A 27,118-nucleotide genomic window follows, 5' to 3' on the forward strand; every position below is an offset into this window, starting at 1 on the left:
CTACACCAGGGTAGTGAGATGGTTATCCGCACTGCAAGTAAGACACTTATCCACAGTGCAAAAATATTTTATGGTTGAATATGTGGCTCATAAGGACAATTATCTGGTGGACAGATTGCCTCATAATGCAATGTCTAGCAATAAAGAAGCTTGTGAAAGCCTAGATAGGACTGGAGAAGGTCGAGTGGCAGTAGAAATACTAGTGATGGCCGCTCTACATGTGAGGATGAGAGGGAGGAGGATGATAACAAGTATAAGGTGTTGAGGAGGTACTGTAGAAGTGATGGAACAGAGGAAGGTTAGGTGACAATAGAAAATGCTGGAGTTGGCATGTCTTCATGTGGGGATGAGAAGCAAGAAGATTAGAAATATATGTTTTTTGGGAGGTATCTTACTAAGGGTGGCCTGTGAATTCTCTTGTACTTGAAGATTCCTGTGGCGTTATGAATTACAGTGTGAGGGCGCACTAGGTTTTAAGTGACTAGAAACTGGTCTATGCTTAATGATTTAGGTTTACCAACACTGCCCAAGAGGAAACACTGGGGCACATAATTACCAAGAAGATCTTGACAAACAAATATTGGTGGACGCTGATGGCCTTTGGTGTGGAAATGGCAGTAAAAGAATGTATTCTATCCATTGTATCAAACTCCCAAGGTGGCAGAGAGAGGGTAGGTCATTCGGTGGTATCATTACGCTGGCGCAGATGCTAAAATTAGCGTTCCCCCTGCAATTATTGAGGAGGCCTGAGAGCCACCATACTTGGGTCGGTTTTCCTAAAAAGGGACACCACATTTAGGTTGCACTGGTGATTGGTTTAACCGCACTACTAATTGGGATTCCAAGCACTGTCTAGATGACATTTTTTTAAAAATTGGGTCCGAACGAATTGCCGTTTGATCACTTTGTGTGACAGATTAGACAAGAAACATGTTGACCTTTTCTTAGAGCAACCAGAGAACATTATCTCAGAGGTTCGCCATTTTAATTTTAATCTAGACAAGCAGACTCATTTATTAAAGTGGACTTAAGAGTACTACATAATTTATTTTACTACACTGCCCTCACACACTTTTGCACTTTCCAAAACATTCATCAACACTCTAAGGCCCTACACCCCCACTTCACATTACGGCTTTGGAACAAAAGATCTCTGAAAAAGAGCCCCTTTGTGGGTGCCTGTCAGGCATTGCAGCACCGGCCCGACAAGGAGCAAGCCAATGATGAAGCATGACACCCAATTGGGTGTGTGAGGGCCCCAGTTCCAAAAGGAGTGGACCATGGTCCTAACTTGCGGACACTGGACCCACCAGCCATATATTCTCGCTGTCTACCTCTATTTGAAGGAACTGAATACCTTTTTAATACAATTGATATTTATAAGGGGCTCATATGCTGGACCTACAAGCACCCTTTGCCCCTCCTCCTTTGATGATACAGAGTGAATACATGTATACCATATGAAAGGAGCATGAAACTCATAATCCTGGGAGACTCTCTCTGCCCAGTCAAACATATCAGCCCTTTCATGTTTTGTGGGAAAGGTGACACTACACGTTGCTGTTGCTTGATTACCACTCAAGGAGACCAGATCTCAGTAGAGAGAGTAATTAAGGATTTTATTTGGGAGGTGTTTTCAGCATAAATAGTGGTGGTGAATGGGGTTTAGCTGTGTGTGGTTGATGTGAACAAGAACCTTGTTCTGGGATCTATCAGACACAAGTGTTTACCTTTGTATAGGTCAGGGTTCAACTGACAGGTAACAAGGACAAATAAGGCGGTCAAGAATAGCTTGCAGAGGGCCAGCGCCAGTAGGCGGAGGTAGACAGTGACTTTCATGGAAATGAGGTTGGCTTACAGGATGGTGGTACACCATAGATGCTGATTTACCAACTGCCAGGGGTATCAGCCGTTACATTCTCTCTAACCATCATAGACATCAAAGGTTTGGCCCATTGACCTTCCCATGGCCCCTAAAAATCCTTCTATTTCCTGAAGGAAAAAGTAGGGTAGGAGTAAAAACTTCAGAAAGTAAGCAGCTTCTTGGAACTTAGACAGGGGTAGAATCTACTACTTCTTGCTGTCATTAGCTCATGTCCAGGTGGAATACTCTACCTGGGATACAAATCCATGTGTTTGTAGAGAGAGGCAGGTTTCCTAGAACTAAACGGTCTCCTCTATGTTTAGAAAAGGATCAGGAGGTTTCAGCAAATTTGGATGCGGTACACGTACTACTTACATGTAGGCTGCAGAAATGTAAAAAATGTTCGGTTCGATTCAGGAAGAGCTAACTACGACAGTGGAATATTTGCTCCATGTATACTCCTTTGATAGGAGGATACTTCGACTACTTATGGAATTTTCGAAGTAAAGATTGAGCAATATGGCAGTCTTATTCTTCCAGGAGTACCTACCTGGGTAACGCTGCACCAGAGGGGCGTCACCCAGGTGCAAAATTCTGCATACTGAAAAATTATGCAGATGCGCATTTGCACACTTAACTTTGTTTGTTTCTCCTGTGTGAAAAACAATGGGGGTGTTTCCTTCACATTTCAATAATAAGTTTAAAATTATTTCAATGACAGGAAACTACCTGCAAGGAGTATGCGAATGCACAAACAGCCAGGTTTCTAGGGTATTCGACTAGTTTTTTTGGGCAAGTACTCCCTGGAATAATCACAAATTCTACCACTAACCATGTTATGTTAAATTTTATAGAGCGCATGGTTGCTCCCAACGGAGGGTCCCCGCGCTAGGACTGCTCTGTCGAGGTGCATAAGAGACAAGAAGAATTAAGGGAAGGCCCCAAGCAGGAGGAGTTATGCAACACTAAACCTTGCAATGCAGAATGTTCATGATGCTGCCAGAATACGTGTATTAACAGATTCCATTTGCGAGGGGGATATTTCCCCAGTCCTGACTAATTCAAGATTTAAATTCTGCCCTCCAAAATGCATGTGTACACTTTGGCGAAATGCGAGTAGGAGGCATAGTCAATCGGACCGAGAAGAAAGTGGATTTCTCTGAGGAGCGCGAGTGATGCTGCGCTTTCTGCGGAGGATCTGGAAAGGAAGCTCGCTTCCCATGGACCCAGTCATGGTAACCAAAGTGGGAAAACATTCGGTTGTTCTTGAGGATGGATCGCAGTGGCTCAAAGGGTGGTTGCTAAAGTGATGTGGTTTTGAGACTGCCGGGTGAGAGAGCGAGGCAGAGGGGTTTGACTGATGGCAGTGGTGAAGAAAGAGAGCCTAAGAGGTCATTCCAACAGGGATGTACCCCAGACCTGGCAGAAATCTCCAGGTGAAATATATCGGAAAATGAGGAATTACTGGAAGAAATCAGGTATTACTGACACCTTTGATAGTGCCACAGTTGTATGGAATCTCAGGGTTCACTTTGCATTCCCCGGTAGTCCCACACACCGAAGTTACCCTTACTCCTCCCCTGGTATTAGTAATTCCAGGCAGCAGATTTAAAGGGGCCAAACATGGTGCACTCGTAATGAGACTTTTCTGTTCGATGTAGGTAGGGTGTTGGCAACCAGCTGAACTAAAGACTGAACTGTACACATTCCATCCAGGGGTGTCATCTCTTTTTGCAATAAGTTACTTGTTCATCAACATGCTTATAGAATTATTTCAGGAGATGAATGCATGAAAGGCGATTCGCCAAAATGCCTGGGGTAGCAGAACTAACATCACTTACCTTACAGCAATCCAACAATATCACGTGGTTAGTTGCTTGTCCTACACTTTGTCCATAGCAGTCTTGTAACTGCCATTGTTTGGCTAGATTAAACTACAAAAAGTAAAAAGCTTTGCTGCTGACACGGTCTTTCTTACCTTTAGAGCAAGGAAAGCAAACTGCAATGCAAGGAGAAGCAATAAGCAACTAATGCCTACCCATGCTGACATCCGTCTTGAACATCAGAACAAATCACTAAGTACCTTATGTACTATGAGTCAACATAAACTTCTTTCATATGGCATGTCCACTGTCCCCTCAACTCGAGTCTTCTTGTGTGCTTTTCTTGTATCTTGACCGTGGTGAAAGAAAATAGGAAATAATGGCTGAACGCTCCTGTCACGGCGTCAGGCAAGACCACATATATCACTTCCACTTAGTGGGAAGAATGAAACAAAGGGATATTCAGGACCTGCATCATATATTCTCCATAACACCTCTCACACATTAATCTCTCAGAGCAGCCTACATCTGATAAAGACATATAGCTGCAGATTCCTTAGCTTTGAACGTCTCACGCGTCAGACTGGAACCAGAAGGTTTTTCTTCGAGCAATACCCCTGCACGCTGGTAGGTGGCGTTGGTCCGCTCCGTGTGATGTCATTTGCATAGTCTGCACTGTAGTGACATTCGCGTCACCTATATAGGCACCACCTTGGTGCGCTGATGTCAGTTCTTTTCTTTGCGTCCCAGTCAAACGCTAATCCGTGAAGACAGCTACCCTCGATCACATTTTGACAGGATTTTAAAAACATTTCTCGACCCCTTTTTGCTGTGTTAGGATGTTTGTCATGTCAAGGAAGACTTCTGACTTCAAGCCGTGTGGCGCCTGTCACCATGCCATGTCAGTTATGGACCCGCACAACATCTGCCTGTGTTGCCTGCAGCTCGACCACGACTCGAAGTCGTATTACGACTGCCAGACCATGGCTCAGAAGGCTTTGAGAGAGCAGTACCTAAAGCTGCTGTCGGCCGAGCAGTCCAGACTGCATCGTACGCCTCCTCGGATATTCCGCTCACTGTCCAGCTCAAAAGGAAGGTACGGGCATTGCTCCAGGAGTCCCAAGATCTCCTCATTAGACTCCAAGTCCTCAGAGACATTGTGGCAAGAGGCATGAGAAGTCGAAGCATGCTTCGACTTCTACCCGTCTGTTGGTTGACGTGACGGAGGTGTCTCAGTGTTCTAGGCTTATGAGGCCATGCATCTAATTTTTGGGCATCCTGACCCCACTGGCATGCCTACGGGCCCCGGGAGGTAAGAGGGTTTCCATTGGGTTCTGTGGCTCCGGCGACCCCTCCACGGATCTGGCAATGAACCCGGACCGACGCCGATTGTGTCATTGCAACCTTCCCCGGCGCCGGCCCCAACACAGAGACTCATGATGCCCTGCGGGGGAGCCAGACCCATTCTGATTTCCGATGACCCGCAGCCGGATCGGCACCTACCGACACCGATCCCAGCTCCAACAGAACCTATGGGTCCTAGGTCGTATCCTGAGCATTATTCTAAAGGGCTAGGAATAGAAGAAGATTGGGAGCAATCGCTGGACCCTTTACAAGACCAGCCTTATCAGGAAATGGACTGGTATGAAGAATTGGGTAAGGCCAGCACACTGGATACTTCTCTAGATTCTGTCCTGCTTTCTCCTCTTACCGTGGCTATGGAGGAAGGAGTACCATATGCTGTGGGGTTGCGAAGGGGAGCTAATGTCCTGGAACTTCAGCTGCCTTCTGTGGCAGTCAAGACTAATATCTTGACAGAGGTCCTGCAGCCAGGTGTCTACTCTTCAGAACCCTTGTTCCCTTCAATAAGGCCTTAACGAATGCCCTACTGGAAACCTGGTCCAAGCCGAGCACAGGGGCGCCTCTCAGTGGCCACACGTTTTCAGTCTGCCTTTTGCCCCTTTTATGGCTACATAAGGGACTTTCATCCACACCAGCCATATCACAGGCATAATGCCACATAAGTTCAGCAAAAAGAGGGTCAGGTGACTAGAGGTCTGGTCAGACCTCCCCTTCCCCCCGCAGCCTCAGCCTCCAAAGCCTCCTAGTCTTCCCCTTCTAGATCATGAGCGGCCAGTTGCTGGCAGGATCAGCCATCACCTTCACCACTGGCAGACCATCCCCTCGGACAGGTGGGTCCTCAAAATAGTCTACTCCCTCACCTTTGAGGCTACTCCTCCCTCCATGCCACCATCTTACGACCGGCTGGCAAAGGATCATCTGATTTTGCTTCAGGAGGAAGTCATGACTCTCTTGGCCAAGGAAGCCACAGAGAGGGTTTCAGTGTCAGAAGTAGGCTGTGGTTGCTAATCCCACTACTTTCAGGTCCCGAAAAAGTACAAGGGCCTTTGCCTTTTGTATTTATTGATTGAGTTTTATATAGCGCAAACTTGACTCGAAGGTATCAGAACGCTTATTCCTAGATTAGTGAGCTCTCAACTACTTCCTCAAAAAGAAAAAGTTCAAGATGCTTACACTAGCTCAGGTCCTATCTGCCCTGGACCCAGGAAACTGTATGGCAGTGTTGGACTTGAAGGATGCCTATTTTCACATCCTCATATTGCTATGTTCATCGGTGCTACCTGTGGTTTACGGTAGGCTATCAGCAGTTTCAGTTCACCGTGCTCCCATTTGGCCTAACCAGCGCCCCTCAGGTGTTCACCAAGGTGATGGCGGTGGTCGCAGCTCATCTGCGCAGATCAGGGGTGCCACTCTTCTCCTGTCTGGACGACTGTTTGTTGAAGGCTGGCTCACCCCAAGCTGTTGTCTCCCACCACTCCCACCTCCAGACTAGGGAGGAACTCCTGCATTCACTGAGGTTCACTACCAATGTGCCCAAGTCACACCAGACTCCCTCTCAGATGCTCACTTTCTTCAGAGATGTTCTGGACACAGCGCAGTTTCCTACCGAGGGGTGAGTTCAGGATATTCAGGCTATGATACTGATGTTTCAGCCTCTATCCTGGATTTCCGTGAGAATGATTCGGAGGCTGCTGGGTCTCACGACCTCCTGCATCCTGCTAGAGACACATGCCAGATGGCATATGCGGGCTCAGCAGTGGGACCTGAACTTCCAGTGGGTGCAGCATAAGGGGAATCTCTCTGACATGGTCCAGATCTCAGAGGGAAGTGCACAAGACATGTGGTGGTGGCTGACAATCCGCGTTTCGGTCACAGCAGACTCCACTCCTTTTCCCAATCAGATCTCACAGCAGTGACAGATGCATCACTTCACGGATGGAGTGGCCATCTGGGAGAAGTGGAGATCAGAGGACTCTGGTATCCGGTGAAATCCAGACTCCACATCAACTTGCTGGAGCTCCGAATGATTCATTTGGAATTGAAAGTCTTCCTCCTTCCATCCATCAAAGGGAAGCTAGTGCATGCTTTTATGGATAACACTACTGCCATGTGGTAAAGCAACAAACAGGGTGGGGCCGGGTCGTGGACTCTTTGTTAAGAGATCCTGCTTCTCTGGACTTGGCTGGAACAGCAGGGCATATCCCTGGTGGTTTAACATCTGGCAGGTTCTCTGAACAACAGGGCCGACAAATTCAGCCGTCTATGCCTAGGGGATCATGAATGGTGTCTCCATTGAGAGGTGGCACGTGGTCTCTTTCAGCAGTGGGGCGCGCCTTGGTTAGATCTGTTTTACCCCGCCGAGAACGCACAATGTCAGCAGTTTTGCGCACTGGAGTTTCCAAGGCGGTTCTCGCTCAGAGATGCTTTTTGTCTTGAGTGGAGCACAGGCTTTCTATATACCTTTCCTCCCATACCACTCCTGTCCAGAGTGCTCAAGAAGATCAGGAGCGACCGGGCCCAAGTCATTCTTGTGGCTCCGACTGGGCAAGGAGGAGAGTCTGGTATACTGAGCTTCTCCAATTGAGCATTGATCCTCCGATCAGGCTGTCCTTCCAGGAGGATCTTCTGTCAAAGCAGCAGGGGAGGGTCCTCCACCCAAACCTGTCAACTCTACGCCTTCCTGCATTGATATTGAGTGGCAGCAGTTGATAGCATTCCACCTTCCTCCTGAAGTTTGTAATGTTATTTTGGCAGCCAGACGTTCCACCAAGACCGTTTACGCATGCCGATGGAACAAATTTGTAGTATATTGTACAGAAAAGGCTATGGACCCTCTTTCAGCTTCACTTTTGGATGTTTTGCTTTTTATTTTGACCTTGCCCAGCAGGGCTCTTCTCTGAGCTCTCTGACGGGGTACCTTGCTGCCCAGTCTGCTTTCTTGAGGCTGCCAGACAAATCCTCATTATTTAAATCCCCCATTGTAAACAGATTCCACAGAGGTCTTGTACATATTTTCCCACCTTCCTCTTTCATTATGCCTCAGTGGAACCTTAATTTGGTTCTCACCTTCCTGATGTGTGCTCTATTCAAGCCTTTGCACAACTGCCCCTCCGGTTGCTTACCACCAAAACAACCTTTTTAGCGGCCATTGGATCTACCAGGAGGGGTAGCGAATTGCACGCTTTGTCTTCCAAGCTTCCTTACCTGATAATATTCTATGATAAATTGGTGCTTCGAACTAGGGCCTCTTTCCTCTCGAAAGTGGTGATGCTATTCCATGTGGAGCAATCTGTCACGTTGTCCACTTTATATGCTCCTTTGCATCCCTCTAAATAAAGAGGAGCAACTCCACTGCCTGGACCCAAAAAGAGCTTTGATGTTCTTCCTTGATTGCACTAAAGGTTGCAGTGCAATCAGAGGACTATATCGTGATGGGTCATCCTCTGCTTCACAATTTGCTACACTCTGGCCAAAAAGCAGCCTCTTGAAGGCTTAAGGGCTCACTCCACCAGAGAAAAAGCTGTCACCACTGCGTTGCAATGTGGAGTTCTGGTCCTGGACATTTGTCAGGCAGCAACGGGGCATCCCTGCACACATTTACCAAGCATTACTGTCTTGAAAGTCAAGTCTGCAGGGACGACTTCTTTGACTGCTTTGTCCTGCAGGATTTTCTGGTTTAACTTGCCGCAGTCCCTCCTCCGGGAACTGTATTGCTTGGGTATGTATTCAAAGGTAGGGAATCTGTGGCTAGATGGCTTGATCAGATGAACAAGTTACTTATTTTCAGTAAAACCTTATGTGGTAGAGACATAATTTAGCCACAAAATCAGTATTGACTCACACATCCTCCCCACACTGCAGATATGTTTCTAGGGTCTGGGCTGATCCTTTTTAGTTCTCTAGTTTTTCAAAAACACACCAATGTCAATGCACTTCATGGCTTCGGGCTCCTGGCGTGGAAAGTCGTGAAAAGTAACTGATGTCAGCATACTGAGGTGGCGCCTATATAGGTGACGCGGATATCACTACAGTGCAGATGACAACGACATCACGCGGAGCTGACCAACACCACATACCCTGCGCATGGGTAATGCTCGCAGAAAAATCTTCTGGATCCAGTCTGGCAGCAGGGAAATACAAAGGTAAGGAAGCTGCGGCTAAATTACTTACCTTCGGCAACGCCTTATCAGGTAAGTAGCTTGTTCATCAATGAAACTTATAAGTTCTTTCCAATTCCTCTTGTTACCAAAATATACGTAGTATCCTCCGAGGAGACCTGCATGAAGAAGAATCACTCATGCAAGTGCAAACATGAACCATTCTTCATTAGGTGCCAGTCAGGGTAGAGCTCCTTGTAATATAACTGATCCGTTTGGCATGCACCACAGAAGTGTACCATGTTTCCAAAAATTAATCCAGCTGAGCATTACTGAGTGAAATCGGCTTGCTGTACAATCCAGATAAGATTTCTTATAATGGAATAAAAAACACAACACACCACAATCTCAGAGAGAAGGAAGGCCTTACACGTTTCCTGCGTAGTAGCTCACCTTGAAGATGGTGTTTTCATCATCCTGGATTGGGATGTGCCGAGTAGCGTGGCGCCAGGGGATACGGAAGAGTTTGCGTTCCTGGTTCTCCCACTGTAGGCCCATGTACTGCCCGCTGTCCACCTGGGCAATGAGCCAGGGCTTCAGTCGGATCCTCCGTGGGTGGCAGTTCATTGAAGCCGGTGTCCTGACATCCATACGTCAGACTGTACCACAAGCGACCTAGAGACGAAATCAGGTGAAGTGAGTACAAGTATGCTAGTAAAAAGGGATGTACGTATGCATTTTACAGTATGCATTTTTGTATTATATAAACTACACTTCATTATTAGAAATATGTACATATGCATGTGTGTGTGTATTTAGGAGTGTGTCCATTTTACATTGCTTTAAAGAAATATATGTACATGTGTAAGTAGCATGTGTGTGTGAGGAATGTAATGAACTGTTTATAGCCATTGTTCGGGTGTGGGTAGGGACCATGACTCACAAGAGGTGAAGCCTTTGGTCTGGCCCTACGCCCAACCTTTCTTGTGCACAATCACAACTCCTCCGAGCTTTTTTCTGTGCACAGGAGGGCCAGTCCTTTGTGACCAACCCCGAGGCCTAAGCATGTAATATAAAACATATGTAACTGATAATGTGTAATATGGTCCTCTTTTACCATTTTAGGTTCTGGAGATATGTACCAACTACTAGGCCAATATGGTTCTATAGTACCACCTCGGGTTACTGGGGACATCCACAAACAACCTGGCCTTTAGCTTCTTGGTTTCCGATATCACCAGAACCGTGAGGTGGCAATACAGTCCTGTATTACAGGATACCCCTTATGTATTTTTCATAAGACATGCTTATACTAACACAGTAAGCTTTAAAACCATGTTTCTTCAACCATGGACATGTTTATTGAAAAGAGTAAGTGAAATACTGGTCAACACTGTTAGCTTATCCGTAGTAAAAGAAAGAGATACAGTTTTCCTTATGAGTTTCAGAAGTTGGAGTTTTAGTTAAAACGTTTTGCATTGCTGAAGACACATGTTATCTGTAAAAGTGAGAGACTTTTATGCTGCTGCCTGGAAGGTACAGCTAGTAATGAGTTCTGTCTGCAATTAGAGTGTTTAGAATTTGTTGATGTTTCATGGTAAAACAAAGGGCAATAGTAGAGCTTAGCAGAGTGGTTTGGGCTCGAATTATTTAAATGCAATGACATACAGGCTAACCCTCCCGATTCAGGCGGGAATTTACCGATTTCAAGGCTAGTCTCCAGGGCACAAGTCAGAGGTACACGGCGTCCAACCACTCTTTTCACAGGGTGGACGCTTTCCCCCCTGCCAAGAAGTTGGGCTCCACAGAAATATGCTGAACGTGTCCTGGTGTAATTTTCAGACACCGGGACACATTCAGGTGCGACTGCACATTGTCTACTTCTGATTCCCAGCAGCAACATGCAGACGGTAAGGGTTTTTTTTTTGTTCACCTCCAGCTGGGCTCAAGTTAAGGGGCCATCAGGCCTCCTTTTGGTGAATACTCTGATTGGAGGTGGCCTGGAACCTCAATGTAAATGCAATGGAGGGGAAACAAAAGCACACAGCTTATCTCTTCACATGTACGTAAGAGAGGCGTGCTTTTGCCTTTGTTCAGTCCCTGTATATGAGATGCATGCACTGTAAGAATGTCAGATGTGTTGGTCCGTCTCAGTATTTACACAAATAAAAATTTCAATAGCACTATTTAATTTCTTTTATAGTGCTATGCAACCCAGTGCAGGGTGTCAGAGCTCTTTACGTAACATACACATTATACATTGACAATAAATCATGTACATGAATAAATCAATGTACAAGATGAGTTGCAGTAGACAGGGAGGGTTACATGGTGTAGGAGTCCCATGTCCTTCATACCTCACTGTGGTCTTTTAGACGGATTACAAATTATGAACGGCAGGTAACAAAAGGATCTCTGTGTCAAAAGTAGTAGCCCACTTTACTATCTACATAAAATAAAAATCTGTCATCTGCATGTTAGATGATTTGCTTTGCAGGAGACACATTTAACTTCTCTACTGCTTTAATTCAAATCTTGGACTTCACAAAACACATATCTCTCCAACAAGTTCATTAACCACCAGAGTTATCTCACCATTATTACTATTCCCTGAGATTTACTGGGCACCTTCACAGCAGATGCCTTAACCCAACTAAATATTTTAAAATGTAGACTTTGAAACCAATTAAGCATAACAGATCTATTACCATGCTTCTACTTTTTGCCAATATCTTTGTGGCAGGGTTTAAAAAAATAAGTGTATTAGTTGAGGCCCAGATTTTGCGTCAGGATTGCGCCACTTTTTTGGCACGACCCCAATGCCAAATCTCATTTGTTAAATATCATAATGCACTGATGTAATCATAATATAGCTGATAATCATGTGTGTGAGGTCTTAATATCTGATGTCATCATCATCATTACATTCTTTATTCTGCATTTTTCATTAACACCATAAAAGTACAGTATATAAAAAATACAAACATGTATAGTTAAAAGAGAACTTCAGAAGAGATACAGCACTATTATACACAAATCATATATGGAACAAACGTTCTCCCCTCCACCTTTCTATCATAATTGTGATAATGTTTGCTCAACAAATTCCTCTGGTGTCTCTTAGTTTCACTGATGTTCTTAAAAAATTTGTCACACAGTATAAAGTCAGGGGATCTCGGGCCATTTGTAAAAATACGAGAGCTTCATTCACACGTCTAAGATTGGCCTTTTTGAACAACTGTATTAAAAAGCGACCCCTGGGCATTAAATAAAATGGGCATATTAATACAAAATGAAGGGTGTCCTGCAGAGATCGATGATCGCAGCCGCAGGGACCCTTTCACTCAACTAAGTTGGTAAAACCCGCCGGCTCAGCAAATAGATGATGTAAAAGGTTGAGCCTAAAACGTGTAAATAAAAATCTGTCCTGGGCGTTATGTATCAGGGCGAGGTAAGGCTCCAGACATCTACAGGACCTCACTACAGCATGTGCCTTAACTGACTGTTTACTTCTGTCTTTAACTTCTCGTGCTGTGGCTTTATGTTTGAGAAGCATCTCCTTTACTCTGACCTGATCCCGCTTTGTTATGCAGGATGGCGTCAGAAAAAGATCCTCACACCCGATGCTTTCCAAACCGTGCTTCATGTACTTGAGCCATGGAATAGACATTCCCTTCTCCCTCCCCAGGCAGTCAGTAATTATCTGTCTTGTCAGACTGGCCTCTGGGTTGACCCAAATCTTTAGCCATGCAACGAGGGGACTGCTCCCCACCCTATCCCCTAGGTACTCACAGCCCAGTTCTTCGTGTAGAATATGAGAGGATACACACTGTGGGGCTTGGAGGAGCCTTCTCAGGTATTTATTTTCCTCTATTTGCAATTTCGATACCTCCATCATCCCCCACAATTCTGCCCCGTATGCCACTTTTGCGTAACAAATGGAGTTGTATAGAGTCAGCATCTGCTCAAGTGACCATCGCCGCAATCTGCAACCAAAATTCATTATTGCCCCGGAGCTTGATACTAACTTGTTACAATGTTCCTCAATCAAAAATTTAAAATTTAAGCCCCTATAAAATAAAGTTCCCAGGTATGAAAAGGTGGATACCTTCGCTAAACTCACTCTTCCTATTTTATAATTAAAAAAATTTCCCAGATTTTTGGGCCCCACCTCCATAAGGTACGATTTGGTCAGGTTGGCAGATAAATCTAAGCTATTCATAAAATCTACGAACCTGTCTATCAGACGCTGCAGTCCAAGTGGGGTACGTGCCAACAGGACCGCATCGCCTGCATAAAGCAAGACAGAAATTGGTCTGCTTCCTATTCTGGGTGAGTCCACTTTTAGTCCGGTTAATAAATGTTCGAGGCCATTAATATATAAAGAGAACAGGAAGGGGGCCAAGATGCACCCCTGCCTAACCCCGCTAGTGCACTTGAAGGACTCGGTGTTCCCTCCTTCCAGATTATACCTCACTTTTGCAGATTTATTCCAGTGGAGGGCTCTTAAGATCTTAATAAGCCAGCGTCTACCCCTAAATTGGACATTATGACCCACAGCTTTTCCCTATTCACACATTCAAAGGTTGCTGCCAGATCCATAAAGGCTAAATAAACGTTTTCCTTATTGGCTACTGTATATTTTGTCACCAATAGATATAAGTTTAAGCATTGGTCGGACGTGGATCTGCAGGCTCGAAAACCATACTGGACAGCAGTGAGAATGTGATGTTCCTCCTCCCAGCTCATCAGGCGATTCAGGACAACCCTGCCCAACACTTTAGCTGTTACATCTATCAAAGAGATGGGGCTATTCCTATTCCCCTTTTTAAAAATGGGCACTATTGTGGCCGTTGACCAGAAACTATAGCCACATTTATCACTCTTGTTAATACTGGACCCCACAGTTCCACATTACTCAAGAGGAGGTCTGGCGGCATCACATCCGGGCCTGGGGCCTTATTCCGTGTCAGGCCCTCGATGCCCCCCACAATCTCCTCTAGGGTAAATTCTAGCCCCTCTATCCCACCCCCCCGTTCGCCTCTTGCTCCTCAGCCTCGGTGGACCCCCTATTATATAGTCCTCCAAAGTGTTCCACCCACTGTTCAGGGAGCACATTAGACGCTATCTGTGGGATATTTCCGTCTTGAAAGCAGGGTCTATTAACAATCGACCAAAAAGTGGAAAGATCTCTCCTTTCTGCTGCTCCTCTAAGATTTTCCCACGTTTGGGTTTGAAGCGCATTCTTCTGGCGCCTTACTGACTGTTTATAGGTTAATCTACAGTGCATAACCCTTTGATTGTCTCTTGGCTTATGTTTGAGGGCAGCTCTTAGTTTCTTTTGGGCTAGGGAACACCCTCTATCAAACCATTTGGGCTAAATCTTCTTCTTACCCCGCCCTGTCGTATGCATTAGGCTATCTACTAGCCGCCCTATCTCTTCGAATGCCTCGACGAACGGGGGCCCATTAACCTCTAGGTTTAAGCACACCTCTAAGTGCAGTTTCCCCTCTTCCAAAAGTGATTTATAAAAACTATCCCCATTGAGTTTGGACCATTTAAGACGCCGACCTTGGTCCGTAACCATCTCCCTAATACCCTCTGCCCTTCTCCTGGTTACCTTACTAACACTTGACACTGCCGCCGTCACTGTAAGTGGGTTATGATCACTGAAACCACTGAAATCAATAGAAAACCCCAAAATTCGCTGTTTTAGAAGGTACGATACAAGTATGAAATCAATATATGAGCTATGTCCTCTTCCTTTAAAAGTAGGGTTAATCTGCTTACTAGGTTTAATAGATAACAGGTCCATTGTATGTTCCATATTATAGTTTTTCAGCACCCTACTTAGTTCCCTTCCTTCCACCGTGTGATCAAAGTGGGCTCCATCTTCTACATTACAAGATGTCCACTCTTTAGTATCAATTTCGGACACAAATGACAATTAAAGTCCCCTACTATTAAAATCAGTGGGGCCGTAGCACCCTGATCTTGCTCTCTGTAGCCCTAATCTTTCCTCCAGCTCTCCCACTCTACTTCCTCCCGCATTATAGAAATTGACTAGAGTGAGAATGAGATCCTTACTTTTAAACTGTACAGCTAACATACAGTCCGATTTCCACTTTAGATCCTTCCAGGCCCCAACCAAACTCAAGTGAACCCGTATTAGGAGACCACCCTTTGCTCTACCTGCCGTGGATCTACCCACTGGGACCGCAAAAGATTTAAACCCGACTAAATTGAAGTTGGTCGGATCCACTTCCCAGGTTTCCTGGACACAAATTATACTAAATCTGTTGATATATTCCAACCACTCAGTGTTTTGGAATTTGCCTGATAAACCCGCCACGTTCCAGGTAACTAATTTGAGGGTGCTCCAGTGTACACTGGTGGGCGATCCAGAGGTCATAATGGGTTCACTGGCTGTTTGGGTGTCTGTAGGTCTATTTTGCTGTGAGTTGCATGGGGCCAATTGGTTCACATTTACGGGTACTCCCTTTAGGGCCTCCCCTGCTTGTGTTCTTAGCTGTGGCTCCCTTTCCTTGCCTATCTTATCCTTGGGTTGTCAATCTACTTCACTGAGGTGTCTACCCCAGCCCAATGGTGCATATTTATTGAACGGGAGAGCATACCCTTCCCTCATTTGGGCTGCCAGTGCCTGTCTCTCGTGTGTATATGCTCCCTGAGCTTCATTACCCTGGTGCTCACTCCTCTCTTTGTGGGTCCTCCCCCACCCTCTATTTGGGTGCACCGTCCAATCCTTGTGGTCTTTCCATTGCCCTCCACTAGGCCCATTGTTTTCAGGCATGTAAAAATAACTTCGATCTTGTGCCTGTATATGTGATCGCGTGCATATCTGGGGACCGTGAGTAATATACTGTGCCACTTTAGTTTCTTGGAGGTTCACAACAATACAATCCCCTGATTTGTTTTTCTGCCTGTTTCCCACCCAACTCACTCTCCTTACGAAGAGAATCTTACAGTGGGCCTCTTGGGGCAAAGGTCTATTGCAATTTAGCCAAAGTATTGTTTTGTTTTTCAGTTGGTCATACGATTCCTCTACATCCACTTTTAACTCATGGACCCCTATCAGGACCGCGACATATGGTGCACAGTCTGGGGGTAGATCTTAATGGGGATGCAATTTCTTTGCAATATTTCTTTTCGTCTCCTCATTACCTGGTATCCCCTGTAATCTGTCGGGATCAGTCATTTCCTTACCTTCCATTTCCCCCCCTGATTTATCTCTCACCGGTGATTGCACAGCGATATCTGTCATGGGTATTGTTGTCGAGTTTAGATCAGTTGTACCCTCCCTTTCACCCTCCCTTCCTATATTCTTCGAATGATTACCCCTCTCTATCTTGTCATCAATGCTGCCCACGGTGCACATTATCACTCTCTCTGCCTTCCCCAGTCTCTGTTCAATTGCTTTGAGTCTGTCCCCAAGGGGCTCCAAATGAGTTATTAAGAGGACCTCCATCTTCCTCCAGAATGATTCCTCAGTCTGCAAAGTGCCCACTACAGACAGACCCTGGGTCAGCCCTGTTTGGGGCAGTTCCCCCCCTAACTGTGCTCCTTGAGAAGTATTGGCAATTGAGGGTTCATCGATGACGATCTCCATCGAAGTGCGTTGCGCACAGTTCTTAGCCTTCTTCCCTTACAGTTGAGTTCCAGCTCGGGCTGCTCCTCGCTTCCTTTTACAGTCACCCCCCTCAAACGCTCAGTTAGTGAGCGGGGCTCCTCAGGAGTTGTACCCCCCCTGAATCTGCGTTAGTGAGTGAATTGGGCCCTGGTCCCCGTGGTGTTAAGAGAGCTGGGTTAGTCTGTGTACTTATAGTCTCTTCCTGCAGAACAATTGCCGTGTGGATCTGGCCTTGTTTATCTGGAGTGCACGCGTTCTGGATGCCCCCCAGAGATGATCTTTTCGAAAATACTGGATCCATCGAGAGGCGGCGTTCCGTTAGTGCTATCTCCTGTGCCAGAACTGAGGAAGTCCTCGTAATAAATTGATCAAGGGTCACTGCGACATACCCTGCTCCCGCTCCTTTCCTTCCTGTTCCATTGCGCAGTGACATATCGCGAAAAGAAGTAATAGTCAGCAAGGCTACAGATTACAACTAACGAGAATGTTACCTTTTACAATGTCCAGGGGCTTAGAGGGGGGCCCCAGCCCAGCCTCTACCAGTCTCTAACGGGCTCAAATGGGCCCACCCTTGGCCGGTATGTAATGCAGGGAGGCGGAGCAAAGGAGGCACAGGTGAGGGTGTTTCAGAGGCTCCTGGGCGTAGTAGTTCGTCCCCCACCAGTGAGCAAATGCCCCCGCAAAAGTCTGCGGCTTTGAGCACAGTTTCTTATGTCACTTTGTATCTCTTATGCCTCTTAAAATGGATTGTGTCTCAGCAAAATATCAGGCTCACCGAAAAATGCTCACCGGAAACCCCACCCTCCTACCTTCATCAGACTTGGAACACTTTTAGCCTTCCATTCCTCCGCGCTTTTTAAAAATTTGCTGCCCCCAACCCTCTTCAGGACACAAGTCTCGAAGGCGCCACTGTGCAGCTGCCGTAAGAGGAGAAAGGCAATGGGCGGGCGGAGCCTCCACGCTCCATGTAGAGCTCAGCAGTCAGCTGTGAAAGATATTTGGGGCCAGACCCAGCACCATACTCCACGGTCCCCATTGTCGAAAATCCCAGATTCCTGCCCTTAAAGCACACCGGGCAGTACCGAGCAGTACCGGGCGGCAGCCGAAACAGCAGCCGTTTCGCAGAAGCATCAATAGGTTTAGGAAGCCCGATAAAAGTTGTAATGTCAGCGCTCTAGCTGATAAACATTGTGTCATGACGCAACGTGGCCCCCGCCATTTTGATGGGATGCGCGCGCATCCAGTATTCGAGAAGCGCGAGTGCTTGAGTCCAGAGTTACCGGCTCGGCGCTCTCCGAGAAATATACCTAGAATAAAAACCTCGATACACAGAGCTGCGTCCTGTCATTATTTGGAGCAAACCTACCTTTACAATGGCGACGAGGTCGGACTGAAAAGAAAAAAAAAACAAAAAAAAAAACCAGAAGCACCGACCACCGAACCCAGCAGGTGCAAGCAGCAGCCCGTCGGAAGGGGCTAGAAGGCCACAGTGAAGTCAGAAGAGGGAGACATCGGAGAGCGCGGCAGAGTCCACAGCGCCCACATTGGGAGCCAGAGAGAGCACAGAGAAGGTCATGAAGGGAACGTAGTGGGGTAGGACTTTAAAGCCCCCCACGACAACAATACGACCCAGGAGCAGGAGCACTGGCGACTTCAGGGAAGAGCGAAGGGGAAGAGACAAAGAGTCCCCAGCTTCAACATAAGGAGCAGGAGGGAGACGGCGCACCAGGCAGCCCCAAGGGGCAAAGTGGGGCCTCGCCACCAAACAAGCGCGAAACCATGTGCGCACAGGCGTCCTCAGCGACAGCGCCCGTTCCATTCCTGCTCAAGCCAGGAGAACCCCTTATGAGGTGGGAAGACTGGAGAGATTACATCGACAACTTCATTGAAGTACTAGAGGATGAAAACAAGGAGAAATTTACAAGTAAAAGGAAGAAACGGATACTGCTACACAATCTGGGCCTGGAGGGGCTCAGAGTGTTCAAAAACCTAGTACCCAAACAACGAGCAACTACTGACGACGACGTCTACGCCCACGCAATGGAAGAATTAAATGAGCACTACAGACCAGCAGTATGTGTCTCAATTGATCGATACAATTTTCAACAGAGAAAACAAGAAGTGGGGGGAGTCTGTTGAAGAGTATGTGGCGGCATTAAGGAAACTAGCATCCACGTGCAGATACGATGCATTCCAAGACGAATTCATCAAAGACCAAATTGTGATGCACACCACAAGCAAGGCCGTGCAAGAGAAATTATGGTCAAGTGGGGATGCCACGCTGAAGGAAGTCATGGCAACGGTACAGAAAGCTGAGTTGGCACGACGATGTGCGGAGGCAGCGAAGAAGGAGACGTTGGCCAGACCTATGGTGAATAGAATAGAAGAGGACGAGTCCCGTAGAGACAACAGGAACAAGGGAACTCCACAGAAAGGACCGAACAGGTGGCAAGGAAATCCAGGCCCACCGGGAAGACAAATGGGAGGCAGTAAGAAGTCCTGCTACCGATGTGGAAGCACGGCACACAAGGCCTACGACAGGAAGTGTCCGGCGTTTCGCGCCAAATGTATGTTCTGCGGGATTGTAGGGCATTACGAGAAGGTGTGCCGTAGGAAGTCAGCCAGGAATGTGGTAATATATGTGGACCAAGGGCAAGAAGACCCAGAGGGGAGCAGCCACGAGGAGAAGGACACGGTACTTTGCATCTACGATCAAGTGCTATGTGTGGATACCAAGAGATCGAGCAAGCCGGTGCTGGACAGGACGATCGGTGGAGTGCCGATAAGCATTGTGGCAGATACGGGTTCGCCCTACACAATAGTCCAGAGGGCGGTGTGGAACGAGACAGTTAAACCACACGTGGGCCCAGAGCTAGAGAGGCTGGATATTAGGCCCGTCACATACAACGGAGACCACATACCCATGGTGGGGTTCAGGCCCTTAAAGTTCGAATTTAGAAGACGCAGTGCCTACTGCAAATTGTACGTCTCAGAAAAGGGACCATCGGTGTTGGGGTGGTTGGATCAGGGTGACCTGGGAATCAAACTGGACCCGGGAGGAAAGGTTCAGATCCTACTCACCGAACCGGATGGATGGCCAGACTTGGACAGATGGAAGGAGTACCCTAAGGTGTTTGGAGGCAAAGTGGGGAAACTAGAGAAGTTTGCGCACAAGATTGTACTCAAAGCAGGAGCGGAACCAGTGTCCCACAAGGTGAGGAATGTGCCCCTCGCTGTGAGAGATGCGGTGCAGGTAGAACTGCAGGAGCTGGAGAAAAAGGGCATAACCGAACCAATCACGTGTGCCGAATGGCTGGCACCATTAGTGGTGGTGATGAAACCCAGCGGGAAGATCAGGCTATGTGTAGACCTGCGTGAACGAAACAAAAACATCGTAGTGGAGAAGTTCCCCTTGCCAAGGATTGAAGAAATGTTAGCCACAACAAGAGGAATAAAGTGGTACTCCACCATTGACTTAACCTCAGCATACCACCAGATCGCGTTACACCCGGAGAGTAGGAGGCTGACGTCATTCATCACTCCCTTCGGATGCTACCAATTCTGCCGTATGCCGTTTGGACTGGCATCAGCAGCAGCGGTGTTTCAAAAACTGATGCACCAGTTGTTCAAGAATATGGACGGCATCCAGTACTTTCAGGATGATATCCTAGTGATGGGGCGAGACAGGATAGACCACGACGCAAAACTCACCAAGGTACTGAAGGTACTGGAGGAAAAAGGCCTAACTGCAGAGTGGGAAAAGTGCCGCCTAGGCATGGAGTCTGTGACCTACCTAGGACACGAAATTGGAGTGCAAGGAATCACGCCCAAGTCTGAGAACGTGAAGGCGATTTGTGACGCACCACCCCCCACCAGCAAGGAAGATGTCAGGTCCTTTTTAGGCATGGCAGAATACTATAGTAAATTTGTTCAACATTTCGCAACAAAGACCCACCACATGAGACAATTAACGAGAGAAAAGACAATGTTCTGTTGGACGGAAGAAGCACAAAGGGAGTTTGAAAGCATAAAGATGGACGTGGTAGGTGCCGTACCGCTGAAGGCTACGATCCCCTAGGTAGAACTGTGCTCACAACAGACGCCAGTGACAAGGGACTAGGTGCGTGTTGATGCAGGACAGAGGACAAGGAGTGGTGGAGACATTGAGCTTTGCATCTCGCACACTGAGTGACACGGAGAAGAAATTCAGCGTCATAGAAAAGGAGATGCTGGCTGTGGTGTGGGCAATGACAAGGTTCCGACAATTCCTGTTGAAGACTAATCATAAACCGTTGGTGAAGGTACTCACCTCCAGTGGGCATGCCAGCGCCACACCCAGAATTTCTAAAATGACTTTGAAGCTGTTGGAATACAGATATGACATGGAATATATCCCGGGCAGTCGGAATAAAGTGGCAGATTACCTGAGTAGGGCAGCAGCCATGGAAACGGAAGAAGAAGACAAAGAAGGTGGGGAGGAAATGGTAGCCTTAATGGATGACCAGGAGAGGGTCATTAGCAACCAAGAGTGGGATGAAGCCTATAAGGAGGATCAGGTTGTACAGGAGGTGAAGGAGCGCATAGTGAATGGCTGGCCAGATAAGAAACACCTTAGCGAGAATCTACGGAAGTATTACGAAGTCAGGGAGGAACTGTCAGTGGACGATTAGGGAGTGTTCGTATACAGGGGGGACAAGGTCATCCCCCCAGCAGGAATAATTCCAAGGCTACTGGCGATACTCCACGAAGGACACCTGGGGATCGGAAAAACAAAACTACGGACAAAACAGGGATACTGGTGGCCAGGCATGGATCTGCAAGTTGAACGATCCGTCAGAGAGTGCACCCAGTGCCAAGGAGCGGACAAAACACTCAAGTCTTTGAGACCGGTGCTGGGTAAATTTGATTCCCCGAGAAATCCGTGTGAAGAGTTGTCTATTGACATCTTGGGCCCAATCTTGGATGGACAAGGAACCCAGAAGTACGTGTGCGTCCTCATAGACAGGTACTCCAAGTGGCCAGAAGTGAAAGTGGAAGATGTAATGGACACAAAGATAATCCTAAGGTTTTTGAATGACACGTTCGTGAGAGAAGGCATTCTCAAATCCATACTGAGTGATAACGGCCCTCAGTTCATCTCAGAAAAATGGACTAAATTCATGGAGAGGAATGGCATCCTCTCCAAACACACCTCCATATATCACCCGGCAGGTAACAGACTAGTAGAACGATTTAACCGGGTGGTGATGGGGTCTGTGCAAGCGGCGATAACGAGTGACAAGGACTGGGAGAAAGAAATATGTCAAATGATACGGGCGTACAGAATCACTCCCACAGGAACAGGGTATAGCCCCTTTCAAATTCTGAGAGGCCGAGATCCCTTCACGAAGGACAACAGAATGTGGAAAGAGAAAACAGTAACCAGCAAATGGTCCCCGGCAGTGGTTCAAGCGAACTTGGAGAGAGCACAAGCTGTCTAAGCCAAGTATTATAACTCACGAAGGAATGTGAAAGACACTGGATTAGAGGAAGGCGAATGTGTAAGAGTCAAGTTGGCGGTAATGCAAAGGAAGGGGGACAGCAAATACAGTAAACCCCTCCAGGTCAAGGAGGTGTATGACAGAGTTGCCTTGTTAAGCGATGGCAATGTATGGTCTCAAGACCGCATGGCGAGATGCAATAAAGTACTACAGTGGAATCATGGTGAGCAGGAGCTGGAAGGGGCAGTGGAGCCCACTGAAGGAACTGAACTCTCCAACTTGGAGGTGGACGTGGAAGATGGAGACTTGAATGCGGAGCAGGAGAGTAGAGCTACCCCCAGACTGGAATTGGAGAGGAGTGTAAGGAGATCGACGGGGAGCCCAGCTGAACTAAGCCGTGGAGAAAGTAGTGAAGAGACTCAGGAGAGAGACGCTACAGCCACCCCGGTAAGGTACACCCGAAGGGGGAGAGCAGTGGTGAGACCATCCAGGTTCCAGGACTATGATATGAGCGAAGGACTGTAAGTTTTCATTTGTTTCATTGGTAGAAAAAAGGGGAGATATGTAATGTCAGCGCTCTAGCTGATCCACGTTGCGTCATGACGCAACGTGGCCCCCGCCATTTTGATGGGATGCGCGTGCATCCAGTATTCGAGAAGCGCGAGTGCTTGAGTCCAGAGTTACCGGTTCAGCGCTCTCCGAGAAATATACCTAGAATAAAACCCTCGATACACAGAGCTGCGTCCTGTCATTATTTGGGGCAAGAAAAACAACAATTGATAGTACAAGGTTCCCCAACGTGATTAACTAAAGTAACTCAATAGAACCTCTCTCTTACAGGGTGTGACAAAACAGGGAATGAAGTAATCCCTTTTCGGAATTTAGGGTGCCTCACACATACCAAAGGTTGAATGGCTGTTGTCATCCCACCCGATGAATGTCCAGTATCATCATTGGCACCCTGCTCCAACGGCAGGCTGGCGGTGCAATGCCCGTCGGGCAGCACAGGGTGCTGCACTTTCGCGGAGATCTTTTATTCCTTTTGCCAACGGGTGCATGTGTGTGAGGGACCTAAGAAGTGCAATAGTGAGCGTGAGTGAGGTTAAAACAGGTCAGTAGAGTCCAATAGGGGAACTTTTAATAACATGGCTCACTGCCTCATTAAAATGTGTGAAAAGGTGAGGGGTACTAAGGCGTGACGATTAGGGTAATCAAGCCTCATTCAACCCTCAGTCCAAGTGTGGTCGACATGTTTCATGCCCAAAAGGGCAATTCATCAGGACCAAAAGTGCTCATAAAATTGCTATAGGATTCCTCAATAATTAAGGAACCGGGTATACGACCTGACTTGTGTCGCAGGATCAACCCTTCATTGAAACCCTCCCTGGGACTAGAGAAAGAAACAAAAAAAGGGGTACAGTCAATAGTTTGTTTGTTACTACAGACATTATTGCATGAAATCATGGCATGCAAGTGATTGAGTATTGAAGGGGGTCACAGCCCCGGTGAATTAATAACTCAGAGAGGGTGAAAAGAGATGCGGGACAAAATAAACTGCATTATGTCCTTTCAAAAAAGCCATTGGGAGTTATCAATTGGCATGCAGTATGTTTGATCACAACATATATCGTGCGCCACACCAAAATGGGTGACACGTGTGTGTCATGCAGGCTTAAGGAGGTGTGTGTGTGTGCACATCCAAAATTTAACCTAAAACAGGGTTACCACTTAAACGCACTAATTATTTCCAGCAGGGCATAGCACCCTCAGTAATCGCGATCGTACTGAATACCCCCAAACAATGGTGAATGGTAAACTGTGTGCAAGGGGGTAGCGTCTGCGCGGAGCTCACCCGCAGTCCCTGGTCGGTGATCCCCCCGGCAGACCTGGAGGGGTCAGTGCTGGTTAGCTAGCACCTAAAGAAAAGAAAGCGGATCACCGTTCGTCATAATGTTGAGGAGCGGTCAAGCTTACCATGAAATGGAGTCGCAAGCGTCATAGGATCATGACGATCGTAAATCCCAAGCCTCGGGTGTGTTGCGTGTAAGGAAAACACGCCTTACCTGACTTGCCTCTGGCACAGGCTTCTAGTCACCTACCCCGCCCTCGTCGGTATGACCGCAGGAAAGCCGGTACAAGCGGTCCGTGTTTCCACCGCTAAACAAAGCGGAATGCGCGCGCACCATAGGGGGCGTGTCTGCCCAGCGTTGCTAGGACACGCAGCGCGTTGAAACATGGAAAGCAAGGACTACCAAACGTGTACCTGGCTCGTGACAATGGGCGCCATCTTGAAATGGGTTGGGAATCGGCAGACCAGTATTAACAGTAAGGAGTTAGATAGTAATGATTGGGAATTAAACTGGTCATTGGACAGTCAGCCCATGGAATGTCTTGTAAATCCATGGAATGTATTATCTGGACAGCATAGTCCAGGGCACAGCATCATTAAGGCCATATTCATCAGTATGTAGACGATGTACCCATCTTTGCTCCATTTTAAAGAGGGTTTGTTGATTCATAGACGGATGGCATTCCAGTACAGTCCATTGCAAACTTTCAGTTCCATGATTTCGTTCTCTGCAGTGCTCATATAGTTTAGTGCGAGTCTTTTGACATCGTACGTTACTGTTATGCTCCATGATGCGTTGTTTAACTGGGCGCATCGTCATCCCGATGTAGAGCATTTTGCAAGGGCATATGAGTACATAGATACACCTTGAGCTGTTACAGTTGGTATGTCTGTTGATATTCCAACAGCAGTCCCTAGGTAGTGCAATAGTTTTGCCCTGGATTGTTTGCGGGCAAACTACACAAGATCCACAACGATAATGTCCAACGACTGGTGGAAGGTCCCATAGAGTGTTAACTGGTCGGGTGCTTGATTGTTTCGGGCGAGTGTGGATGAGGGTATCTTTTAGACTCGTTGTCCTCTTGAATGCAAAGCGCGGGCAAGGCAAATCCATGCCAGCCGTATTAAGGATCCCCCAGTGTGATTTCACGATCTTCTTTATAAACGTCGAGTGCCTGGTGTAGGACGTGACACATGTAATCGTCTCATCCTTATCTTTTGTGTGGACTTCGAGCAGCGACTCTCTGTTGTTGTTGAGTGCTCGTTTGCATGAAGTCTTCAGAAGTCGTGTGGGGTATCCCCTATCTTGGAGCTTGTGTTGTAGAATCCTCGCTTCATGTTTATAGTCGTGGACTGAGCTGCAGTTTCTCCGTATCCGGAGAAATTGACCGAAGGGCAAGTTCTCCCTCAGTGCTCTCGTGTGGTGGCTGTTATACAAGAGCAGGCTGTTTCTATCAGTTTTCTTCTTGAACATAGTGGTGCTGATCGTTGATGGATCCAATTGAATCGACCAATTATTTGGGGCAAACCTACCTTTACAAAAGTTTTCAGCCACAGCTGCTCTCAGTCCGCTCGCAGCACAGCACGCCAAACCAGCAAACCAGCAAAGCCACCATGATGTCACTTCTTGTGATGTCAGTTCCAGTGATGTCATGTGCAAAGTCACACGTTGTGACATCATGCGCCTTGATGGCATATGTCATGATGTCACATGCATACTGCGTAATCTGGTTAGTCCCCCCACTTCTTTTTTTAGGTGTTGTGCCCTGCTAGTCTCCCACCTCCCGATTCCTGCATGCACAAACCCAATTCCTCAGCGGGCTTCAGACTGCAGGGACTGGTCTTGTGTGACTCGGAGTATGCACTGCCAGTAACCTGCATCTGCCAGCAAGTGCACATCATTTTTGTCACTCTCTCTCTTCCGGCCATTCGCTCTGCTCCTGACAGGTAAGGAAAAAACGTATATTTGCATTTCTGATATCTAATCCTGCAGCAGCACACTTGCAAGTCCCGTACATGCCAACAGAACCGATGCAGGCCGCAACAGACGTTAATGGGAGACATACAATCTCCCGTTTATTTTTAAAAAGTATCCCACTTTCCTCTTCCAAAATGTTGGCATGTATGCTAACTAGATGGTGGAAATGACTAATAATTGCACTCTTAATGGCTGAAATTTTTTTTACAGGAGGTATGTCATATTTACAAATAACCATGCAATACTGTCCCATATTGGCACTAGCCTTTTTCCTTGCCATATCAAATCATGCCTTTGAAACACCCCGCCTCTTCCGTGTCGTCATTTTTTGTGTAAATACGGTTTATTTATGTCTGTTTGTCGCTGCTCGTGCCTCGCCGGCTGCCAAGAGCCACACATGACGGACGTGGGATTGTGACTCACAGTTTTTGGGCGTGTCACACCTGGAAGAGTGCATGCCGGGCCTGTTCGAACGGCACGCTTCCTTACTGCCGGTCTTGATTCTCACAGTTCGTCTCGCCGCACAGGTTGGCAGGTCTGACAGGTGTTTTGCCGGAAGTGGGAGCAATCAAGCTCAGCAAATCACAGGGCGTGTGGAGACAGGTCGGCCGTGGGAGTTGAGAAGCAACCGGGCCGCTGACCAAGAGTGACTAAGGTGTGCACTCTGCGTGAACCTGGCTCACCGTGGGCGCAGAGCCAACCCCCGGTTCCCCTTTCACAGAGTCGCGTTGCAGACGGCAGAAAGCAACAAGCACCAGCCTGTCAAGAGGGCGGTACATTCTAAAATAGCCAACACATTTCAGCTACGAATAACACATTGTTCCTCCAAGTAATGTATATTGAACTCATGGCTACATTTTCAAACTGGGAAAGCGGGAGATTTTTTTTTTTTTTTTTTTAAAGATTCGGTTACAGTAATTAATTTTTAAAAAAAGAAGTGCCGCGGACCGGGCGTGAGGGGTCTCTTGCCAGGAGACAGCGTGCCCCAGCCAATCGCTCCTATTAGCACCACCTTTC

The 27,118-nt window shown here is 47.1% G+C and overlaps 1 protein-coding gene across 1 annotated transcript in view; it reads right to left on the reverse strand.

Moving 5' to 3' along the window:
• The window catches only part of IRF5 (interferon regulatory factor 5), a 149,196-nt gene that overhangs the window by 74,160 nt on the left and 47,918 nt on the right, over positions 1-27,118 (reverse strand). Inside the window, exon 2 of the mRNA XM_078677790.1 lies at positions 9,600-9,821. Coding sequence (XP_078533916.1) covers positions 9,600-9,797 — 198 coding nt within the window. The 5' untranslated portion in view covers positions 9,798-9,821. The remainder of the gene's footprint in view (positions 1-9,599; positions 9,822-27,118) is intronic.

The sequence above is a fragment of the Lissotriton helveticus genome, chromosome 1_1 (assembly GCF_964261635.1).
Source record: "Lissotriton helveticus chromosome 1_1, aLisHel1.1, whole genome shotgun sequence".
Classification (NCBI taxonomy): Eukaryota; Metazoa; Chordata; class Amphibia; order Caudata; family Salamandridae; genus Lissotriton; species Lissotriton helveticus.